We start from the raw sequence: 17,817 nt of genomic DNA on the forward strand, positions 1-17,817 counted from the left end.
GGAAGAGGCTTTGGGTTGACCACTGTTGAGAATAGGATGCTGCATTAGATAGGCCTTTAGTCTGATCCAGCAACGCTGTCCTTCCTTTGCCAGAATAGGTCTAGCAGGTTGTAGGTCTGCAATGGCTCAGTTCCTCCCATTCGCCTCTCAGGAATTTCGTAGGGCTGTTTTTGTACCCCGAGAAGAACGGATTCCACCGGTCTTGTGGTCAAAATGAGACTCCTCACCCGACACCTTCGGGACCGACTCGCTTTATTGTGCTGGGGGCCACAGGAGGATGAAGTTGCCTTTTATCAGATGCAGAGAAGACCACCCTGAGGAAATGGGACAGCCTGAGCCCTCAGAGATGGATGGGCGCTTTGGAGTCTGCAGGTGAGGAGGCTTGAGTGCAGGAATCGGTGATGCTGCAGTCGGTCGTCGGAGTTCCTTCTTGGAGCTTGGGCATCTGGCCAGATGTGGGAGAAAGGACAAGCCATCAGTAGTGTTATAAGAATCCTAAGGTCTCAAATATAAATTAAATGTTCATAAATGTACAAGGTGAACCACGTGTCTGAAATAGTACAGGAGAGCAACCCTGAAGCCCTGTTGACTCTCCCAGTGACCTCAAATATTCCTCTGCAGTAAGGGAGGGAAATGGGGAAAGCCTCCCTATTGTCATTTTGCTTACAAATCCTGCCTTAAGGGCGTTTTTGTGTATGAATAGGGTGAGCCTGTGACCTGGAACTCAGGAACTGAAGTATTAACCATCACAAAAGAGTGGCCAGGCTGCCCAGGTAATGCAATCAGTGACCATTATCAGGTATCCTGGCAGACAAGATTTCTGCTGTAGACCGCCTCCTGTGATGTATGTATGATGCTTCAGGTGGGTGGTCTGGGCTACAGGGTGGGCAATTTCAAAAGTCTATGTAAGGCCTTGCGCACCATTGTTCCGGGTTCTCCTACCTCCGTGTGGTGAGTGGGGACTCTGTTGCAACAGTTCCTTGAATAAAGATCAGGCTTACTAGCTGCTTTGCTTCTCAATATTCTCTGGTTGGCCTTTGTTATTTTCTCCTGCTGATAGGGAACCCACTTAAGGACTCTATACGGGTTCCTGGAAAGCTCATAAGGGAAAAGGAGCAGTTTTTTTCTTATAACAGTTGCAAGACTGATCAGAGTCCCAACCCAGCCAGACGCCACCTAGAGACTGAAGGCTGGTTGGCAAGGAGGTGGGTAAAGCATCTGCTTTGCTCACCCCATCCCCTCAATGGTTCAGCCTGACCTACACTTGCAAGAAAGCGAGATGATAGAATGGACTGTTCCATTTTAGACTGAAGGTGCGTGGAGGACTCTTAGCACATAGAATGAAAAAGGCCTTGGGGCTCTGGGGCAGGGAGGGATGCAATATAAATAGATGGGGTTTTTTAATCAGAATTGTAGAGTTGGAAGGGACCTGATGTGCCATCTCGTCCAACCCCTTGCAATACAGGAAGCGGAACCAATGACAGGCAGAGACACCAAACTGGTTGTAAGAAAGAAGGCAGGCAGGTCGGGGGGGGGGCTGGCTGAGGGCAGACTGAGGTTGGGGGGCAGTGCCCCATTTGCCTTTAATGGACCAGCCTCCAGGGCTCTTTCCTCTGTGCACTGAGCAACCTTTGGGTTCATTTTGATAGCCCATCGTTGAACGGCGCTTGGCCAACAAGCTGGTGTGAGAAAGAGCCCCAGTTCTGCCAAGGTGGGAGGGGTGCTCTTTGAGAATTCTTGCCCCTCTCGGATGGCCCAGGGTTGGCAGAGCTCCCCAGTGGATTTGTCACGGAGCACAAGCATTTGGGGTCTAGGATCACAGATGGCTTGAGCCCCATCTACTCCGTCCATTCAGGGGCACCCTCCCCGCTACCTGGTCAAACTTCCGGGCACTGTAGACGTCGTTCTTGTTCATGAAGGTCAGCAAGATCCAGTCGCAGAGGAAGGAGCCCTGCCAGAGGAGGAGGAGGAGGAGGAGAGTGATCAACTGACACCAGAACAGGAAAAGTCCTTTTTTTTAAATTGAATGAAGCAAGATAGAGGAGGCCACGGTCCGTGATACTCACCACTCCCACTGACGTCAGCGCCGTGGCCAGATTAATGATTGTGGGGATAAGGCTGAACTTCCCTGCCTAAGGGGAGAAAGGGACAGAATCACTCTTAGCCTCGCTTGCAGTGACCTTGAAGAATTTAACTGATCTGACAGTATGTCCGGTTTTGATGACTATTTTGACACTGCGATGCATTTTATTTTGCTTCTACTCTGTTTTATGCGTTTTGTCTTTTGTAGTGGCTTTGGCTAGTCAAAGTAAATAAATAAATGATAACAATAATAGTAACCTCAAGTGCTTTTGACATGTCTAGAACATGTCCTTGAACTAGGGCTATGCTGCTTGCTTGCCTGCTTACCTGGATGGCAGGTGGGGGACAGGTATGCATGGAGGAATGCCCACAAACCTCCCAGAGAATGTAGCCTACTGTAAAGGTAAAGGTACCTTTGGACGGTTAAGTCCAGTCAAAGGTGACTATGGGGTTGCGGCGCTCATCTCGCTTTCAGGCCGTGGGAGCCAGCATTTGACCACAGACAGCTTTCTGGGTCATGTGGCCAGCAGGGCTAAACCACTTCTGGCGCAACGGAATAAAGTGACGGAAAACAGCACATGGAAGAGCCTTTACCTTCCTGCTAGTTTGGCTGGAGCTGGGACAGAGCAATGGGAGCTCACCCCGTCGCGGGGATTCAAACAGCTGACCTCCTGGTCAGCAAGCCCAAGAGGTCCAGTGGTTTAGACCACAGCCACCCCTGGAGGAGATGTAAGAGAGAGATGTACCTGTTGCATCTCTCTTGTACCTGCCGACTTCGCCTTTCACCCCAACCTCTACTGGCGTGTGATTCCTGAAGCTTGTCTGTAAGGGAAGGCCACTCTTGGCCTGAAAACGGTTCCTCCAGACCCTCCGCTAAGCCCTGCTTCAAATGCTACTTTTGCAATGCAGTGCCTGCTTCCTGGTAGCCCAGCCCCATGTCCCTCCTACAGCAAGCATCTCTGTCCCTTACCTGCCCGTGCACAATCACATCAATGCGGATGCCGTAAGCCTTGATCAAGGTGCGTGTGCTCTTGCCCCTGTGCTTGTAGTACTTGGCAAACCTGGGGGTCAAAAGCAAGGGGCGTGAGCAAGGCTGGCTGCTGCTGTAAAATACCCAGAACCTTGGCACAGAGAATCCTGGCCCTCCTGCGTGGCTGCAGTGGCAGTAAGCAAGGCTGTCGAGAAAATACTTATTTCCCCCACCTAAACATATGCCGCCTGGTAGAAAATGTTGGAGCTTAAAAGGTCACTATTCTATGGTGAGTGCTGCTCCACTCACTCATTGGCTGAACAGCTGTGATGTCATGGAATGCCCGTGTACTCTTCCCTCCCTGGCCACACCCCTCACTAGAATGTGCCTTTGAACTCTGATCATGCCTCTTGCTTCTATGGATGGAGGATTGATAGGGAGCTGTAGAAACGAGGCAAACTAAGGCCCAGGGGCCGGATCCAGCCCAATCACCTTCTAAATCCAGCCTGCGGACGGTCCGGGAATCAGCGTGTTTTTACATGAGTAGAATGTGTCCTTTTATTTAAAATCCATCTCTGGGTTATTTGTGGGGCCTGGCTGGTGTTTTTACATGAGTAGAATGTGTGCTTCTATTTAAAATGCATCTCTGGGTTATTTGTGGGGCATAGGAATTCATTCATATTTTTTCCCAAAATACAGTCGGGCCCCCCACATGGTCTGAGGGACAGTGGGCCTGCCCCCCTGCTGAAAAAGTCTGCTGACCCCTGGTTTAGCACGGTGGCCACATGGAAGCAACAGCATTGCAGGAGGGCTATGGCTTTCATGCGCGCTTGTGGGCATCCTGGAGGCATCTGATTGACCACTCGAAGAAACTGGGTACTAGATTCCAGCTCCTGTGTAGTTATCTCTACGAGGATCAGTGTGGAAGAAGAGGCTGCTCTGATCACCCTCGGGCAGCTAAATGTCTTGAGTTGGCTCTGGCGCTGTACAAGCGAGCCAGGAGATGCATTTGTCACACTGCACCACAAACACACAAATGCACCCGTGGTGTGTGGTCAGTGGACCAGGGGGATTAGGTAAATTAAAGTATTAAAGCCTGGTGCCTCCTTCCCGGAGCCCAGGAAGTTTTTGCCCGGCTTAGGGAAGAGGCGTGATGCTCTGATGGGGTCCAAGAGCTATCCTGCCATCTACCCAAAGCCTCTGCAGGTTTGGAAAGGAGGCAGCGGGGATTCATAATCCTGTCAGAGGCCTGGGGCGTCTTTCCCAAAGCCCAGGAAGCTTCTGCCCTGCTCCAATCACCATCGCAAGCTGGCACCTCTGGCCCTACGAAAAGTTTCACCGCAAACCACTGAAATCCCACCAGCACAAACGATACAAGTGTTTAAGAATTCTAAGGTCCCAAGTAGAAAATGAGCGTTCGTAAATGTACAAGGCAAACACATACACAAGTATATAAACCGCATGTCTGAAATAGTACAGGGGAGCAATCCTGAAGCCAGTTTGACTCTCCCAAATTCAACTCAAATATTTCTCTGCAAGGAGGAAGGAAATGGGAAACCCTCTCCACTGTCTTTTGCTTACCTGTCTTAAGGGCGCATTTGTGTGTGAATAGGGTGAGCCTGTGACCTGGATTCAGGAATTGAAGTATTTACAATCACAAAAGAAGGGCCAGTCTGCCCAGGTAATGCAATCAGTGACCATTGTCAGGTATCCTGGCAGACAGGATTTCTGCTGGAGACCGCCTCCTGTGATGTATTTCTGCTGTAGACTGCCTCCTTCTGTGATGTATGTATGATGTATTGGGGGGGGTAGTCTTGGGCTACAGGGTGAGCGATTTCAGAAGTCTATATAAGGGCTTACACACCATTGTTCTGGGTTCCTCCTCCCTCCTGTGTGTGGCGAGTGGGGAGGACCCTGTTGCAACAGTTCCTTGAATAAAGATCTGGCTTACTAGCCGCTTTGCTTCTCAATATTCTCTGGTTAAAGGTAAAGGGACCCCTGACCATTAGGTCCAGTCGTGTCCGGCTCTGGAGTTGCGGCACTCATCTCGCATTACTGGCCGAGGGAATCGGTGTACAGCTTCTGGGTCATGTGGCCAGCATAACTAAGCTGTTTCTGGCAAACCAGAGCAGCGCATGGAAATGCCGTTTACCCTCACATCGTTTGCCTTCCTGCCAGAGTGATACCTACTTATCTACTTGCACTTTGACGTGCTTTCAAACTGCTAGGTGGGCAGGAGCAGGGACCGAGCAACAGGAGCTCACCCCGTCACAGGGATTCGAACCGCCGACCTTCTGATCAGCAAGCCCTAGGCTCTGTGGTATAACCCACAGCGCCACCCACACCCCTCATTCTCTGGTTGGCTTCTGTTATTTTCTCTGTTAAGTGGGGAACCCACTTAAGGACTCTATACAGGGTACCCCAGAAGGGAAAAGGAACAGCTTTTTCTTATGACACAATGAAGGGATCTTCCTTTGCCAAAGGTAGCAAAACAGCTTGAGCCTTTCCTTCCAGAAGAAGGAGGTGCTGTTACCTGTAATTGTATCCGGAGGAGGCCTGGGCCCACTTGGGGTCGAGCCTGCGGAAGGAATAGCGGGGGTTGCACTTCGTATCCGGCAGGTCCAGGTTGCAATTCCAGTTAATGATCACCCCAATAACGCCGCCCTGCCGAGGGAAAGTGGGATCAGCTAAGGGAGAAGACCTCTTTCCAAACACCACAAGCCCACCCTGGCCAGTGTCTCCATGGTGCCCACATCATCACCACTGCCACTTGAAAGGGGAGGTGTTGGAGATGCAGGGAGGGTACAAACAGGGGCGTAGCAAGAGGGGCGTAGGGGGCGGTTCGCCCATGTTCCATAATGGAGAGGGTGACAAATTATCAAGGAACAATTACTGCCCTTCTGGACGGTTCATAAGAAACTTTTTTTTTAATGCCTGCTCCGAAGGTCTTATCTTACTATACTAGGGATTATATAGCTATATATGAAATTTCATGCATATCAGTTAATATCTTGACCCTCCTCCACCAAAATAGCTGTTCACTTGGCTGTCTTCCTATGTCGTGAAGGCTGAAATTTCAGTTCAGTGGAGCACTTACTGTTCCCAGCCCTAACCCTGTGGAAAGCCATCTAATTAGACTTTAATTTGATTTTGAGATGTTTTTAGGAGGTAATTTAATTATTGTTTGATTTTATACCAATGTTATGTATCCGATGTTAGCCACCCTGAACCCGACTTCGGCCGGGGAGGACTTCTTCAGATACACTGAAACAGAAGTCACCAGACCCTTATATTTAGTGGGAGGGTGGGGTTTTTATCAGGAGAGTAGTGGGAGATGGGAGATCTGAAAAAGTGTGCATGCACACAAAAGCTTATACCAAGAACAAACTTAGTTGGTCTCTAAGGTGGCGGGTGGTGCTGAGGGATGCGGGTGGCACTGTGGGTTAAACTACAGAGCCTAGGGCTTGTCGATCAGAAGGTCGGCGGTTCGAATCCCTGCGACAGGGTGAGCTCCCATTGCTCAGTCCCAGCTCCTGCCCACCTAGCAGTTCGAAAGCATGACAAAGTGCAAGTAGATAAATAGGTACCACTCCGGCGGGAAGGTAAACGGCGTTTCCATGTGCTGCTCTGGTTCGCCAGAAGCGGCTTAGTCATGCTGGCCACATGACCCGGAAGCTGTACGTCGGCTCCCTCAGCCAATAAAGTAAGATGAGCACCGCAACCCCAGAGTCGTCCGCGACTGGACCTAATGGTCAGGGATCCCTTTACCTTTAAGGTGCTACTGGACAATTTATTTAATTATATATGTATTTCAACTGCATCAGACCAACACGGCTACCTACCTGAATATAATATATTACTACTACTACTACTACTACTACTACTACTACTACCACCACCACCACCACCACCCCACCCATCTGGCTGGGTTTCCCCAGCCACTCTGGGTGGCTCCCAACAGATTAAAAACAGAATAAAACATCACACATTAAAAACAGGACTGCCTTCACATCTTCTAAAAGTCAGATAGTTGTTGATTTCCTTGACATCTGGCGGGAGGGCATTCCACAGGGTGGGCACCACTACCGAGAAGGCCCTTCTTCCTCCGAAATGGAAAGATGGTATAAAGAGGTGTGGGATATAGCTATTAATGATAAATTAACATGTGCGATTAAGGCAAGACGGGGAATATGCAGGAGAAGTGATTCTGAGGCGATACGGGGGGCGTTTGTAGAATTTCTACTGCTAAAACGGAAAAGGGCCAAACCATCGCAAAAGGTGCTGAAATTTTGGGAGGTCAGATGGTTACAATGGAATGGTCTTGGTGGTGGGGTGCACATTTTTATTCTTATTTATTTATTTATTATGTTGTCAAAAAAGAAAGAAAAAGAAAGAAACTTCTCCAACTCTACAGTATCCTTGTTGAGGGGAGGTGACCAGAACAGCACACCATATTCCAAGCACAGCTGATCCATAGATTTGTATGGTGGCATCAGGATATCGGCCGCTTCATTTTCAACCCTGTTGATACAGAATCTACTGCCCTTCACACCCTGGTAGCATTTCTTTATTGCATTTATATCCCACCTTTTTCACCCCAAAGTGGCATATGTGGTTCTCTTCCTCCTCATTTAATCCCCAGCATCTCCAGTAGGGTTAGGAGAGAGACCCCCTGCCTGAAATCCCGGAGAGCTGCTGCCAGTCAGTGTAGACAATATGGAGCTAGATGGACCAAAGGCCTGGCTCACTATAAGGCAGCTTCTCATGTGCCTACGACTGGCCCAAGGTCTTGCCTAGAGAGCTTCACAGCCAAGTGGGGATTTGAACCCTGCTCTCCCAGGCGATAGTCCAGCTCTCTAACCACTAGGCCACACTGACTCTCTGCCCCACTTCATTACTCCCCTGGTCAATGAAATCCTTGCTGTGGTAAGTGAGAGTGTGGAGTCCATCTAGCCGAAGAGCTAATCCCACAGGGTTAGGAGCAGCCGGGATGGCTGAGAGATGAGCTTCACTGAAGCAACCGATAATATACCTTCCATCCCAGGAGAGCGATGAGAGTCGATTGGGGCTGATTGATATGAAGAGAAAGGCAATTAGAGGGCGGCCAGCTACCCGGAATTGGCAACCTGAGGGAGGTTGTGGGCATCCCACAAGTTGGCGGGGGTTGTGGAGCAGGAAGCATCAGGCTGGAGCTTCTGAAGTGGGCAAGGGGGAAGCCCGCCCACCTCCACCCACCAAAGCAAACTTGCCCAGTTGCCGGAAGATACAACGATGGGCAAATCTGTCGATTTCTGTTTCTCTCCGTGTGAGAATTTCCCCAAACTTAAGTTCAGTTCTCCAGGTTTCCAAACGAGTTTGTGGTTTATGAAAATCCATCAGCGTTTTAATGTGATTTCCTCTCCTCCTGATATATATACATTTTGCATTCTGTGCAATTATTTAAGCTAACATTTGCACATTTTTGCACCCGTTGTTTGGCTGTATAACTGCACGGGGGGGAAACTGCAGATATGCAAATTTCAAAGGACGGCTGTTTCGGTTTGAGTATTGTTTTGGGAAGTGTGAATTAGGCAGGTGCTCCTTAAATTTGAATTGAATTGGATTGGATTTCTCTCCCCTGCCCCCAGACAGAGGTCCTAAATCTAAGCCATCCTTTCGAACCTGCTGCCCTCCAGAGGTCATTGGAGTTCCATCAGCCTCACCCAGCATGACCAACATTCAGGGACGATGTTTGCTGTTGGTTTTCAACACTTGCAATGGGGCTTGCCTTTAGCAATGTTTAAATTTGGTGCCCGACGCAAGCCCTGTTAAGAACGCTTCCACTTAGGCGCTCCTGATCTGAGCCAACCCCTGACAAAAGCAACACAACTTGTTTTCGGTACTGAGTTTGTTCCCAGTCATTCCTTCGATTGCATTTGGCACTGTTCAAGTTCAGCTCCCCCCCCCCCAATTTTACCCCAAAGTTGTTGAGCTTTTTTAAGCATTGAACTTGAAATAAACTGCCACAGGGGCCGAATTAGGCCCCCAAAATGGACTTTGGACATTCCTGCAATAGCGGAAATGTAGCTCAGTAGCAGAGCATCTGCTTGGCATGTAGAAGGCCTCAGATTCAATCTCTGCCAGCATCTCCTGGTAGGAAAGACTCCTGAAACCATGGAGAACCACTAGAAGGACCAGGGGTCTGGTTGAATAGGAGGCACCTACATGTTTAGGTAAAGGTAAAGGGGCCCCTGACCATTAGGTCAAGTCACGGACGACTCTGGGGTTGCAGTGCTCATCTCTCTTTACTGGCCGAGGGAGCCGGCGTACAGCTTCCAAGTCATGTGGCCAGCATGACAAAGCCACTTCTGGCCAACCAGAGCAGCACACGGAAACACCGTTTACCTTCCCGCCGGAGTGGTACCTATTTATCTACTTGCATTGCATGCTTTTGAACTGCTAGGTTGGCAGGAGCAGGGACTGAACAACAGGAGCTCACCCCATCACGGGGATTCAAACCACTGACCTTCCGATCGGCAAGCCCTAGGCTCTGTGGTTTAACCCACAGCGCCACCTGTGTCCCATCTACATGTTTAGTTCAGCACTATTTTTTCTTACAATCATAGGGACTAGATTTTCTTACAATCATAGGGACCCAACTTCTTTTTCAGAGTCCAGCATGTTCTTTGCATGCAGAAGATTCAACGTTCCATCTCCGGCAGCATCTCCAGGTAGAGTTGGGAGATACTCCCTGCCTGAAGCCCTGGAGAGACATGGCTGCCGACCAGTTCTGAACCAGATGGACCTGACTTTGTACATCCTACACAATCTTTACCTTTTCAGCCAGCTGGGTGAAGTTCTCTCCCGCCTGCTCCACGATGAAGCCCAGCTTGAAGATGGGGCAGTAGAGGCCTGTGGTTTCGTTGAAGGTGCAGCTCTTCAGGTAGCTGTCGTCGTTGTCCTTGACGTTCCCTCTGGTGAGAAGACGGAACAAGGATCAGGAGCCAAAACTCTCCTTCCTGTGTGCTGCTGGACTTTTTCTGGCAAGCAAAAGCGCATCAGAAAAAGCCAAGTTGGCACACAAGGGCAAATCCGCCATCGGACTTCATTCTGCATGCATCGCAGTCACCGGGCAGGTCAAGATTTTGGAACCCAGTTTGGGAACTTCCCTCCAAGGGCCTAGGACTTGGGTCAGGCGACCAACCCAACCTGGATGCGCTGGTGCTCTTACTTGGTAAACCGGAAGCGAGGGAAATGGATGTTGTTTTTGATGAGGATGGTGAATTCTGGAGCCATCTTTGACAAGTTCTCACTAGGAAGCAAAGATGTCTGCTGTTAAAGTCAGGATAGAAAAGATCACGCACACAAACACATACACTAGCATACACATATAACACCGCTCCTGAAAGACCTACACTGGCTCCCAGTACGTTTCCAAGCACAATTCAAAGTGTTGGTGCTGACCTTTAAAGCCCTAAATGGCCTTGGTCCAGAGTACCTGAAGGAGCATCTCCACCCCCATCGTTCAGCCACCGAGGTTCAGCTCTGAGGGCCTTCTGGCAGTTCCCTCACTGCAGGAAGTGAAGTTACAGGGAACCAGGCAGAGGGCCTTCTCGATAGTGGCACCCGCCCTCCCATCAGATGTCAAGGAAATGAACAAATATCTGACTTTCAGAAAACATTGGAAGGCCAGCAGCGGAGGAAGCCGCTCAGGCGCCTGGGGCAGTGCGCCCAGGGCGGGGCGAGCCACCCATAGGGGCAGGGCACACCCATAGGGGCAGGGCCTCTGGAGTTTGCCTGCCTCCTCCCACTCAGCCGCCCTACAGCTGGGGGGAGGCAGTGGGGTGGACCGTTTGGGCAGCGCAGAGCCTGCGAGCGCCTAAGCCGCTGCGTCATTCCCAGGAGAGAGGCGTGGCTCGGGCGCACTGCAGGCCCTGCGGTGAGTGCCACCTGGCATTTTCTCACCCCCCTTAATGGTGACACCCAGGGAGGACCGCACCTACCGCACCCCCTTCCTCCGCCCCTGCTGAAGACAGGCCTGTTTAAGGAAGTTTTTAATGTTTGGTGTTTTATTGTGTTTTTTAATATTCTGTTGGGAGCTGCCCAGAGTGGCTGGGGAAACCCAGCCAGATGGGCGGGGTATAAATAAATTATTATTATTATTATTATTATTATTATTATTATTATTATTATTATTAACTCTGTTTATCTCCATGTCCTTCCTTACCTGACAGATGCTGCGTCCTCCACTGGGCACCAAGCTCTAATCTCACAGGTTTTCTTGCTGTAGTTATAGGAGATACAGCGCCCTGTCTTCTCTCCTATAAGGAATGAAAGAACAGGGGCACAGGTGAAAGCTGGTCACCCCACAACCCCATTTTTTGAGCCTGATGGGTTGTTGGCACCTCAATATTGCCAGGAGGGGTGGCATCTGGGAGAATGGCATCTGCACGAAGAAGCCTTCCCCAACCTGGTAACTGCTAGATGGATGTTTTGAACTACAACTCCCAGCAGCGCCAGCCAGGACAGCTGTGCTCCCATCAGCCGTAATGTCATGCAGCTGTGGAGGCTGGGGCTGATGGGAGTTGTAGTTCAAAATGGCAGTGCTGACTGGGGCTAATAGGGGTTGTAGTCACAAATGACGTCGCTGGCTGGGGCTGATGGGAGTTGTAGTTCAAGAACATCTGGAAGGCAGAAGATTGGGAAGTTTGCAGCTGTGGGTCCCAAGACATGGTCTGGAGAAGCACCACCTTGCTGAATGTCTAAACCTGCTCAGTGCCTGGATGGGTGGGGCCACCTGGGAATTGCATGCACACCTGGGAACAACCCAAGGTTCCACAACAGGTGAAAAGCGGAGTACAGATGCAAGAAAAGAAATAAACCCAGGAGAGAGAGCCAAGCCAGGGATTTCACAACTCGCTCGCTTACAGCCTGAGTCACGCCGGTTCCTGTTACGAGACAACCCCCATTGCTCACCATTCCCCAGCATATCCATCTCTCCTGCCTCGCAGTCCCTGTCGGAGCGGCACAGAGCCCTCACGTTCTGCAAAAGGCGGACAGGAGAAAGTAGTGAGAAGCACGGCAAGATCAATAGTTCCCGGGGCACAACATTTGCGGGATGGTTAGTAGCGCCTCTTTTGATGAACGGGCAAACTTTTGAGATAAAGGAATCGGGAAGTGGATAGCCAATCAGGGGTGTGAAATATTTGGCACGGCCAATTCCTACCTCGGGGCAGGTGTCCTGAGTCTGTGAGGGGGTGACTTGGACACGGGTGATGATGCTGAAGACGCTGCCTCCCTGAAGACGAGACGGAGAGTTAGAGGTGTTACAGGAATGATGGGGGGGGTTGCCCCTGCAGCATGCAGTGTGAACCCCCCCCCCAATTTGTTCACACATACAATGTCTCCTCAAAGCACCACATAACGCATGACACCACACTATTCCAACTTCATTTGACTCAGGGAAAGAAATGGCTACCAAGGGGAAACTTGGGAAATGAGTAAAGACAGCCATAATCCCTGAAACCTGGGATCATGTACCCAGCAGCCCCTAGCACAAGAGATACCTGTAATTACTGGCATCCTGGCAAATGGGTGCCAGACAGGTAGTCATCCCATGGACAATAGCAAACCATCCAGGAATGGATTAGCTCTCAGTCTGGACAAAGAAGTGTGGTTACCTGGCCTGGAAAACCACGAACTTGTAAATATTTCCATTGTATCACTTGATGGGTGTAAGGTGGAGAGCATGGGTGGGTTGGGGGCAAACCTGATGAACCAGTTTCTGCCAGATGACCCTGCCCTGTTTGTGACATATGTATGATGTATCTATGATGTATGCATGATGCTTCACCAAAGGTGTTTGTGGGCAAAGCATCCAACCAACCAGCCTCGTGAGAATCCTGGGCACTTTTAGAACTTGAGAAGTTCTAAACTGGCTGCTGGGTCAGGCTAAAAGGGGGGAGGGGTCCCTCTAGCCCATCATTCTGCTCTCCTCTCACAGTGGCCAAACAGATACCTCAGTGTTGGGCCGGCTCAAGACATTTTGGAACCTGAGGCAAACCACAAAATGGGTGTCCCCTTCCCACCAGGTAAGAAGAGGTGAGTGATGATCTACATCGGGAACAAAGGGGGAATAGAGATCTAGTCAGGATTTGCTGCCCCTGTGGATTCTGCCACCTGAGGCAATCACCTCAACTTGCCTCGTGGTTGGGCCGGCTCTGCCTCAGTGGAAAGCCTGCAAGCAGGACCTGAGTACACAGCTCTCTCCCTATTTGAGTTACCCAATAAACATAATTGAGTCTCCCCACCCCCCAAAAAAGGGTTCTGGAGTCTCCTCCCCCTCAAAAAAGAATGGTTCTGGAAGCAGAGCATTTGCCCCATTTTTGCCCCAAAGGCTCTACACGATGTCCCACACAGGTTTTTATCAAATGGCATCGTTGGAGACCTTATCACCAGGGAGAAAGATTGTGGTGTCCTGCAGAGGTTGGGTTTCCCAGCCAGCATGGTCTGTGGCCACATCAGGAATCATGGGAGTTGTAGTCCAGAACCATCTGGAGGCATAAGAGCCAACTCCTTGGGGTCCCTTCACAAACACACACACCCCAGTTGAGGGTGCTAGGCCACCCCTATGTTACTGGGCATTGCCATTCAAATGGTGTGCGTGTGTCATGTCATGTGATTGATTATGCAAGCCCCACCACCAAATATTTTATTCAAGTTGGCACCCCAGTCAGGAGGGCACCCTTTGCCTCCTTTTGCCTTCCATAATCCAGAGGCGACATCCCTGTGCTTCTTCCGCCGCTGAGTTCAGGTGCGTGTTCCTCGCCCTGTCTGCAGAGGGCGCTCTCGCGTGCTCACCTCTGGGGGCTTCACATATTCCTCCACATCCCAGACCTTGTGCTGAGAGCGACTGACACCCTTCACTTTAGTGATGACAGAGCTTTCTGGGCCCGACTCGCTCTCCTGGTAGCCCTTCTGGATGATAAACACGTACCTGTTGAGAAAACAGCAGAGTCTTGTAGCACCTTTGTTTATAAGAATTCTAAGGTCCCAAATATAGAATAAACATTCATAAATGTACAAGGCAAACACATGCATAAGTATATAAACCACGTGTCTGAAAATAGAACAGGAGAGCAATCCTGATGCCAGTTTGACTCTCCCAAACTGACCTCCAATATTTCTCTGCAAGGAGGAAGGAAATGGGAAACCCTCCCCACTGTCTTTTGCTTACCTGTCTTAAGGGCACATTTGTGTTTGAATAGGGTGAGCCTGTGACCTGTATTTACCATCACACAAGAATGGCCAGGCTGCCCAGGTAAAGCAATCAGTGACCATTGTCAGGTATCCTGGCAGACAGGATTTCTGCTGTAGACTGCCTCCTTCTGTGATGTATGTATGATTTTTTTGGGGGTGGTCTTGGGCTACAGGGTGGGCGATTTCAAAAGTCTATATAAGGGCTTGTGCACCATTGTTTGGGGTTCTCTCCTCCCTCCTGCGTGTGGTGAGTGGGGACCCTGTTGCAACAGTTTAATAAAGATCAGGCTTAGGAGCCGCTTTGCTTCTCAGTATTCTCTGGTTGACCTCTGTTACTTTCTCCTGCAGATAGGGAACCCACTTAAGGACTCTATACGGGCTCCTGGATACCCCATAAGGGAAAAGGAGCAGTTTTTTCCTATAACACCTTAAAGACTAAAACCTTTTATTAAGAACATGAGGAGACCCTGGTAACTGGTCCACCTAGTCCAGCCTCCTGCTCTCATAGGGGCTGCCTAGATGCCTGGGGGGGGGGACCCACAGCAGGACCTGAGCACTAGAGCAACATTCTCCCCACCTGTGGTTCCCAGCAACTGGGATTCAGAAGAAGCAGTGCTGCCTCCAACTGTGGAGACAGAGCATAGCCATCATGGCTAGCAGCCATCGATAGCCCTCTCCTTCCTGAATTTGTCCAATCATCTTTCAAAGCCATTCCAGTTGGTGGCCATCGCTGCCTCCTGTGGCAGTGAGTTCCAAAGTTGAACTATCCATTGTGTGAAGCACTTCATTTTATCTCTCCGGAATCTTCCAACAAAGGGGATGTCCACTAGTTCTAGTGTTCTGAGAGAGGGAGGAAAGATTCTCTCTATCCAACCTCTCCGTCAGATGTCAAGGAAATCAACCACTATCTGACTTTTAAAAGACATCAGAAGGCAGCCATACTTAGGGAAGTTTTTAATGTTTTATTGCTTGATGATGATGATGATGATGATGATAGGAGATGCCCAGACTGGGCCAGATGGGCGGGGTATAAGTAAATTATTATTATTATTATTATTATTATTATTATTATTATTATTATTATTATTATTATTTGCATAATTTTTAAAAAACTTCTACCGTGTGGCCACTTACTCACCTGTTCTCTAAACTAAAAATTCCCAAACACTACAACTTTTTCTCATCGGGAGTCTGTCCATCATCGCCTTGATCTCTTTGATTCCCCTTTTCCAATTATACAATATCCTTTCCGAGGTGTGCTGACCAGAACTGTACTCTAAATGTGGTCACATATCGTCTATCAACAGGGCTTTTTTAATTCCATTCCAGCACCTCTCAGGAGGGCGTCGTTGCCGTTATATAAGGGAGGTGAGTTCCGGCACCTTTTTTTTTAGAAAAATAGCCCTGGTTATGATACTGACAGTTCTAATTTCGATTACTTTCCGAATTATCTGCAGCATGGACTTTTGCCCTTTTCACAGCAAAACCACACACTAGGTTGACGTATTCCCTAAGAAATCTGGTACGATCCCAAACTCTCGTCCCCGGTCCGCCACTGCCAGTTCAGATCCCATGAGTGCCTATATGAAATTAAGATTATTAATTTTTGCCCTGACTTTACATTTGCTAAAACAAAATTGAAAAAAATTAAAAATAATCCTTCCAGTAGCACCTTAGAGACCAACTAAGTTTGTTCTTGGTATGAGTTTTCGTGTGCATGTACACTTCTTCAGATACATTTACATTTGCTGACACATAATTGTATTTGCCATTTTGCTGCCCGTTCACTCAGTTTGGAGAGAGGTCCTATTGGTGCTCTGAGCAATCTCTCTTTCTTCTAAGAACCTTGAATGATTTAGAATCATCAGCAAACGTCCCCACCTCATTGCTCACCCCTAATTCTAGATAATCGATGAACAACTTAAAAAAGCACAAATAGGAGCCCACCATAGCTGTCAAGTCTCCCTTTTTTGCGGGAAACTCCCTTATTCCAAGCCATTTCCCGCAGCTATCCCTTATTGTTGATATCCCTTAAATTTCCCTAATTTCCGGGAAGGAGAGTTGGAGTCCGGGGACTCCTTGGGTCCCTGCCTTTCTCAGCCCTGCCTGCCTGCCTGCCTACCTCACAGGACTGTTGTGGGGATTAAATGAGGACTAGGACCAGGGAGCTCCTTGGAGAAAAAGGTGGAATATAAATACCTAATAACAAACAGACAGACAGACAGACAGACAGACATATAAAAGAAGAAGATAAAATAGACAAATGTTTTTCGGCAACAGGTTCTCAGATTAAGCATTGCTGCCCCTAACTGGAGGCAGAGCAGAGCCAACCTGGCCAGAAGCCATCAGTGGTCCTCTCCTCCTGCATGAATTTGCCTAATCCTTTTCTAAAGCCATCCAAGTTGGTGGCCATCGCTGCTCCCTGTGGCAGGGAGTTCCAGAGGTTAACCGTGTGCTGCATGAATAAGTGCTTTCTTTTCTCTGCCCTGATTTCTCTTTCCTGGGAGCTCTTTCCTGGTGTAAATTAATTTGTAGCCTGGGGGGATTACCACAGCGTGGACTGTCCCTGAGAACTGTAGACTGTCCCCGGGACAGGTGAGGGTGCTGATCCCTTATTTTCAAATCCGAAACTTGACAGCTATGGAGCCCACTAAGCAAGACAAGCAAAAGTCACTGCCCCCCCCAAATGCAGCAGGGCTCACTTCCCACATTTATAAGAAATTTAATGGAAAATACATTTCCCCATCACTGGCCACCCCATTCAGTTCTGATCCTAGAACTGTAGAGTTGAAAAGGACCCCGGGAATCTTCTTGCCCAACTGTCTGCAATGCAAGAAGATGCAGCTGGGATCAAACCTGCAACTTTGGTGTTATGGCACCCAGTGCTTTTTTTCTTGGGAGGGGGGACACAAGGGTACGCATACCCCTAAACATTTTGTGAATCTTTGCACTTTGGTCCATATACTGTATTTATTTTCCCCGATTTGAACTATAAAACGGTGGTTTTATTGAGTCAAAATGAGAGTTCCCCCCAAACATTTTTTATGGGGGGGGGGGGTAGCACTGTCGGCACCAACTGAGCTCTATCCAAATGCTCAGTTCTGAGTCTCAAAAACAAACAAACAAACAAACACCGGATTGCACCACTTCCCATAGACAGCCCAGACTTACCAGATGAAATAGACCAGGATGAGAAGCTGAACAAGTCTATAGATGACCCCAAGGTTCCTGTTCTTCACCACAATCACTTTGGGAGTCTCGTAGTTCCAGAACTCCCAGAAATAATCCAGGCACCCCATCATGTATTTCCCCCCAGGGTTAGAAGCGTGGGGTGGGGGGGGTGGGGGCGGACTCCAGGCAAACAGCAGCACACAAACCCCCTGAAGTCTTCTGGAGAGGTGTGATGATGAAGATAGGGATCTAGCTCTCCCTGCTGCAACCGTATAGTGTTTCACTCCGGCACGCTCTGCTCACGATGTCCCAGCAAGAACCACCCCATCCTCAGTTTCCACATTCTGGTCGACGCC

General features: G+C 49.2%; 1 protein-coding gene across 1 annotated transcript; it reads right to left on the bottom strand.

Moving 5' to 3' along the window:
• Nucleotides 1-337: 337 nt before the first annotated feature.
• P2RX2 (purinergic receptor P2X 2) lies at nt 338-17,613 on the bottom strand. The gene is made up of 12 exons (XM_033174365.1): nt 17,462-17,613; nt 13,892-14,027; nt 12,258-12,329; nt 12,008-12,074; nt 11,259-11,352; nt 10,263-10,343; nt 9,867-10,005; nt 5,586-5,716; nt 3,053-3,143; nt 2,067-2,132; nt 1,874-1,951; nt 338-445 (listed from the first exon to the last, which is right to left on the bottom strand). Exons 1-12 carry the CDS (start codon nt 17,590-17,592, stop codon nt 341-343), a joined length of 1,191 nt encoding a protein of 396 aa, XP_033030256.1. The 5' UTR covers nt 17,593-17,613; the 3' UTR covers nt 338-340.
• Between the last annotated feature and the right edge of the window lie 204 nt (nt 17,614-17,817).

The sequence above is a fragment of the Lacerta agilis genome, chromosome 17, assembly GCF_009819535.1.
Source record: "Lacerta agilis isolate rLacAgi1 chromosome 17, rLacAgi1.pri, whole genome shotgun sequence".
Lineage (NCBI taxonomy): Eukaryota > Metazoa > Chordata > Lepidosauria > Squamata > Lacertidae > Lacerta > Lacerta agilis.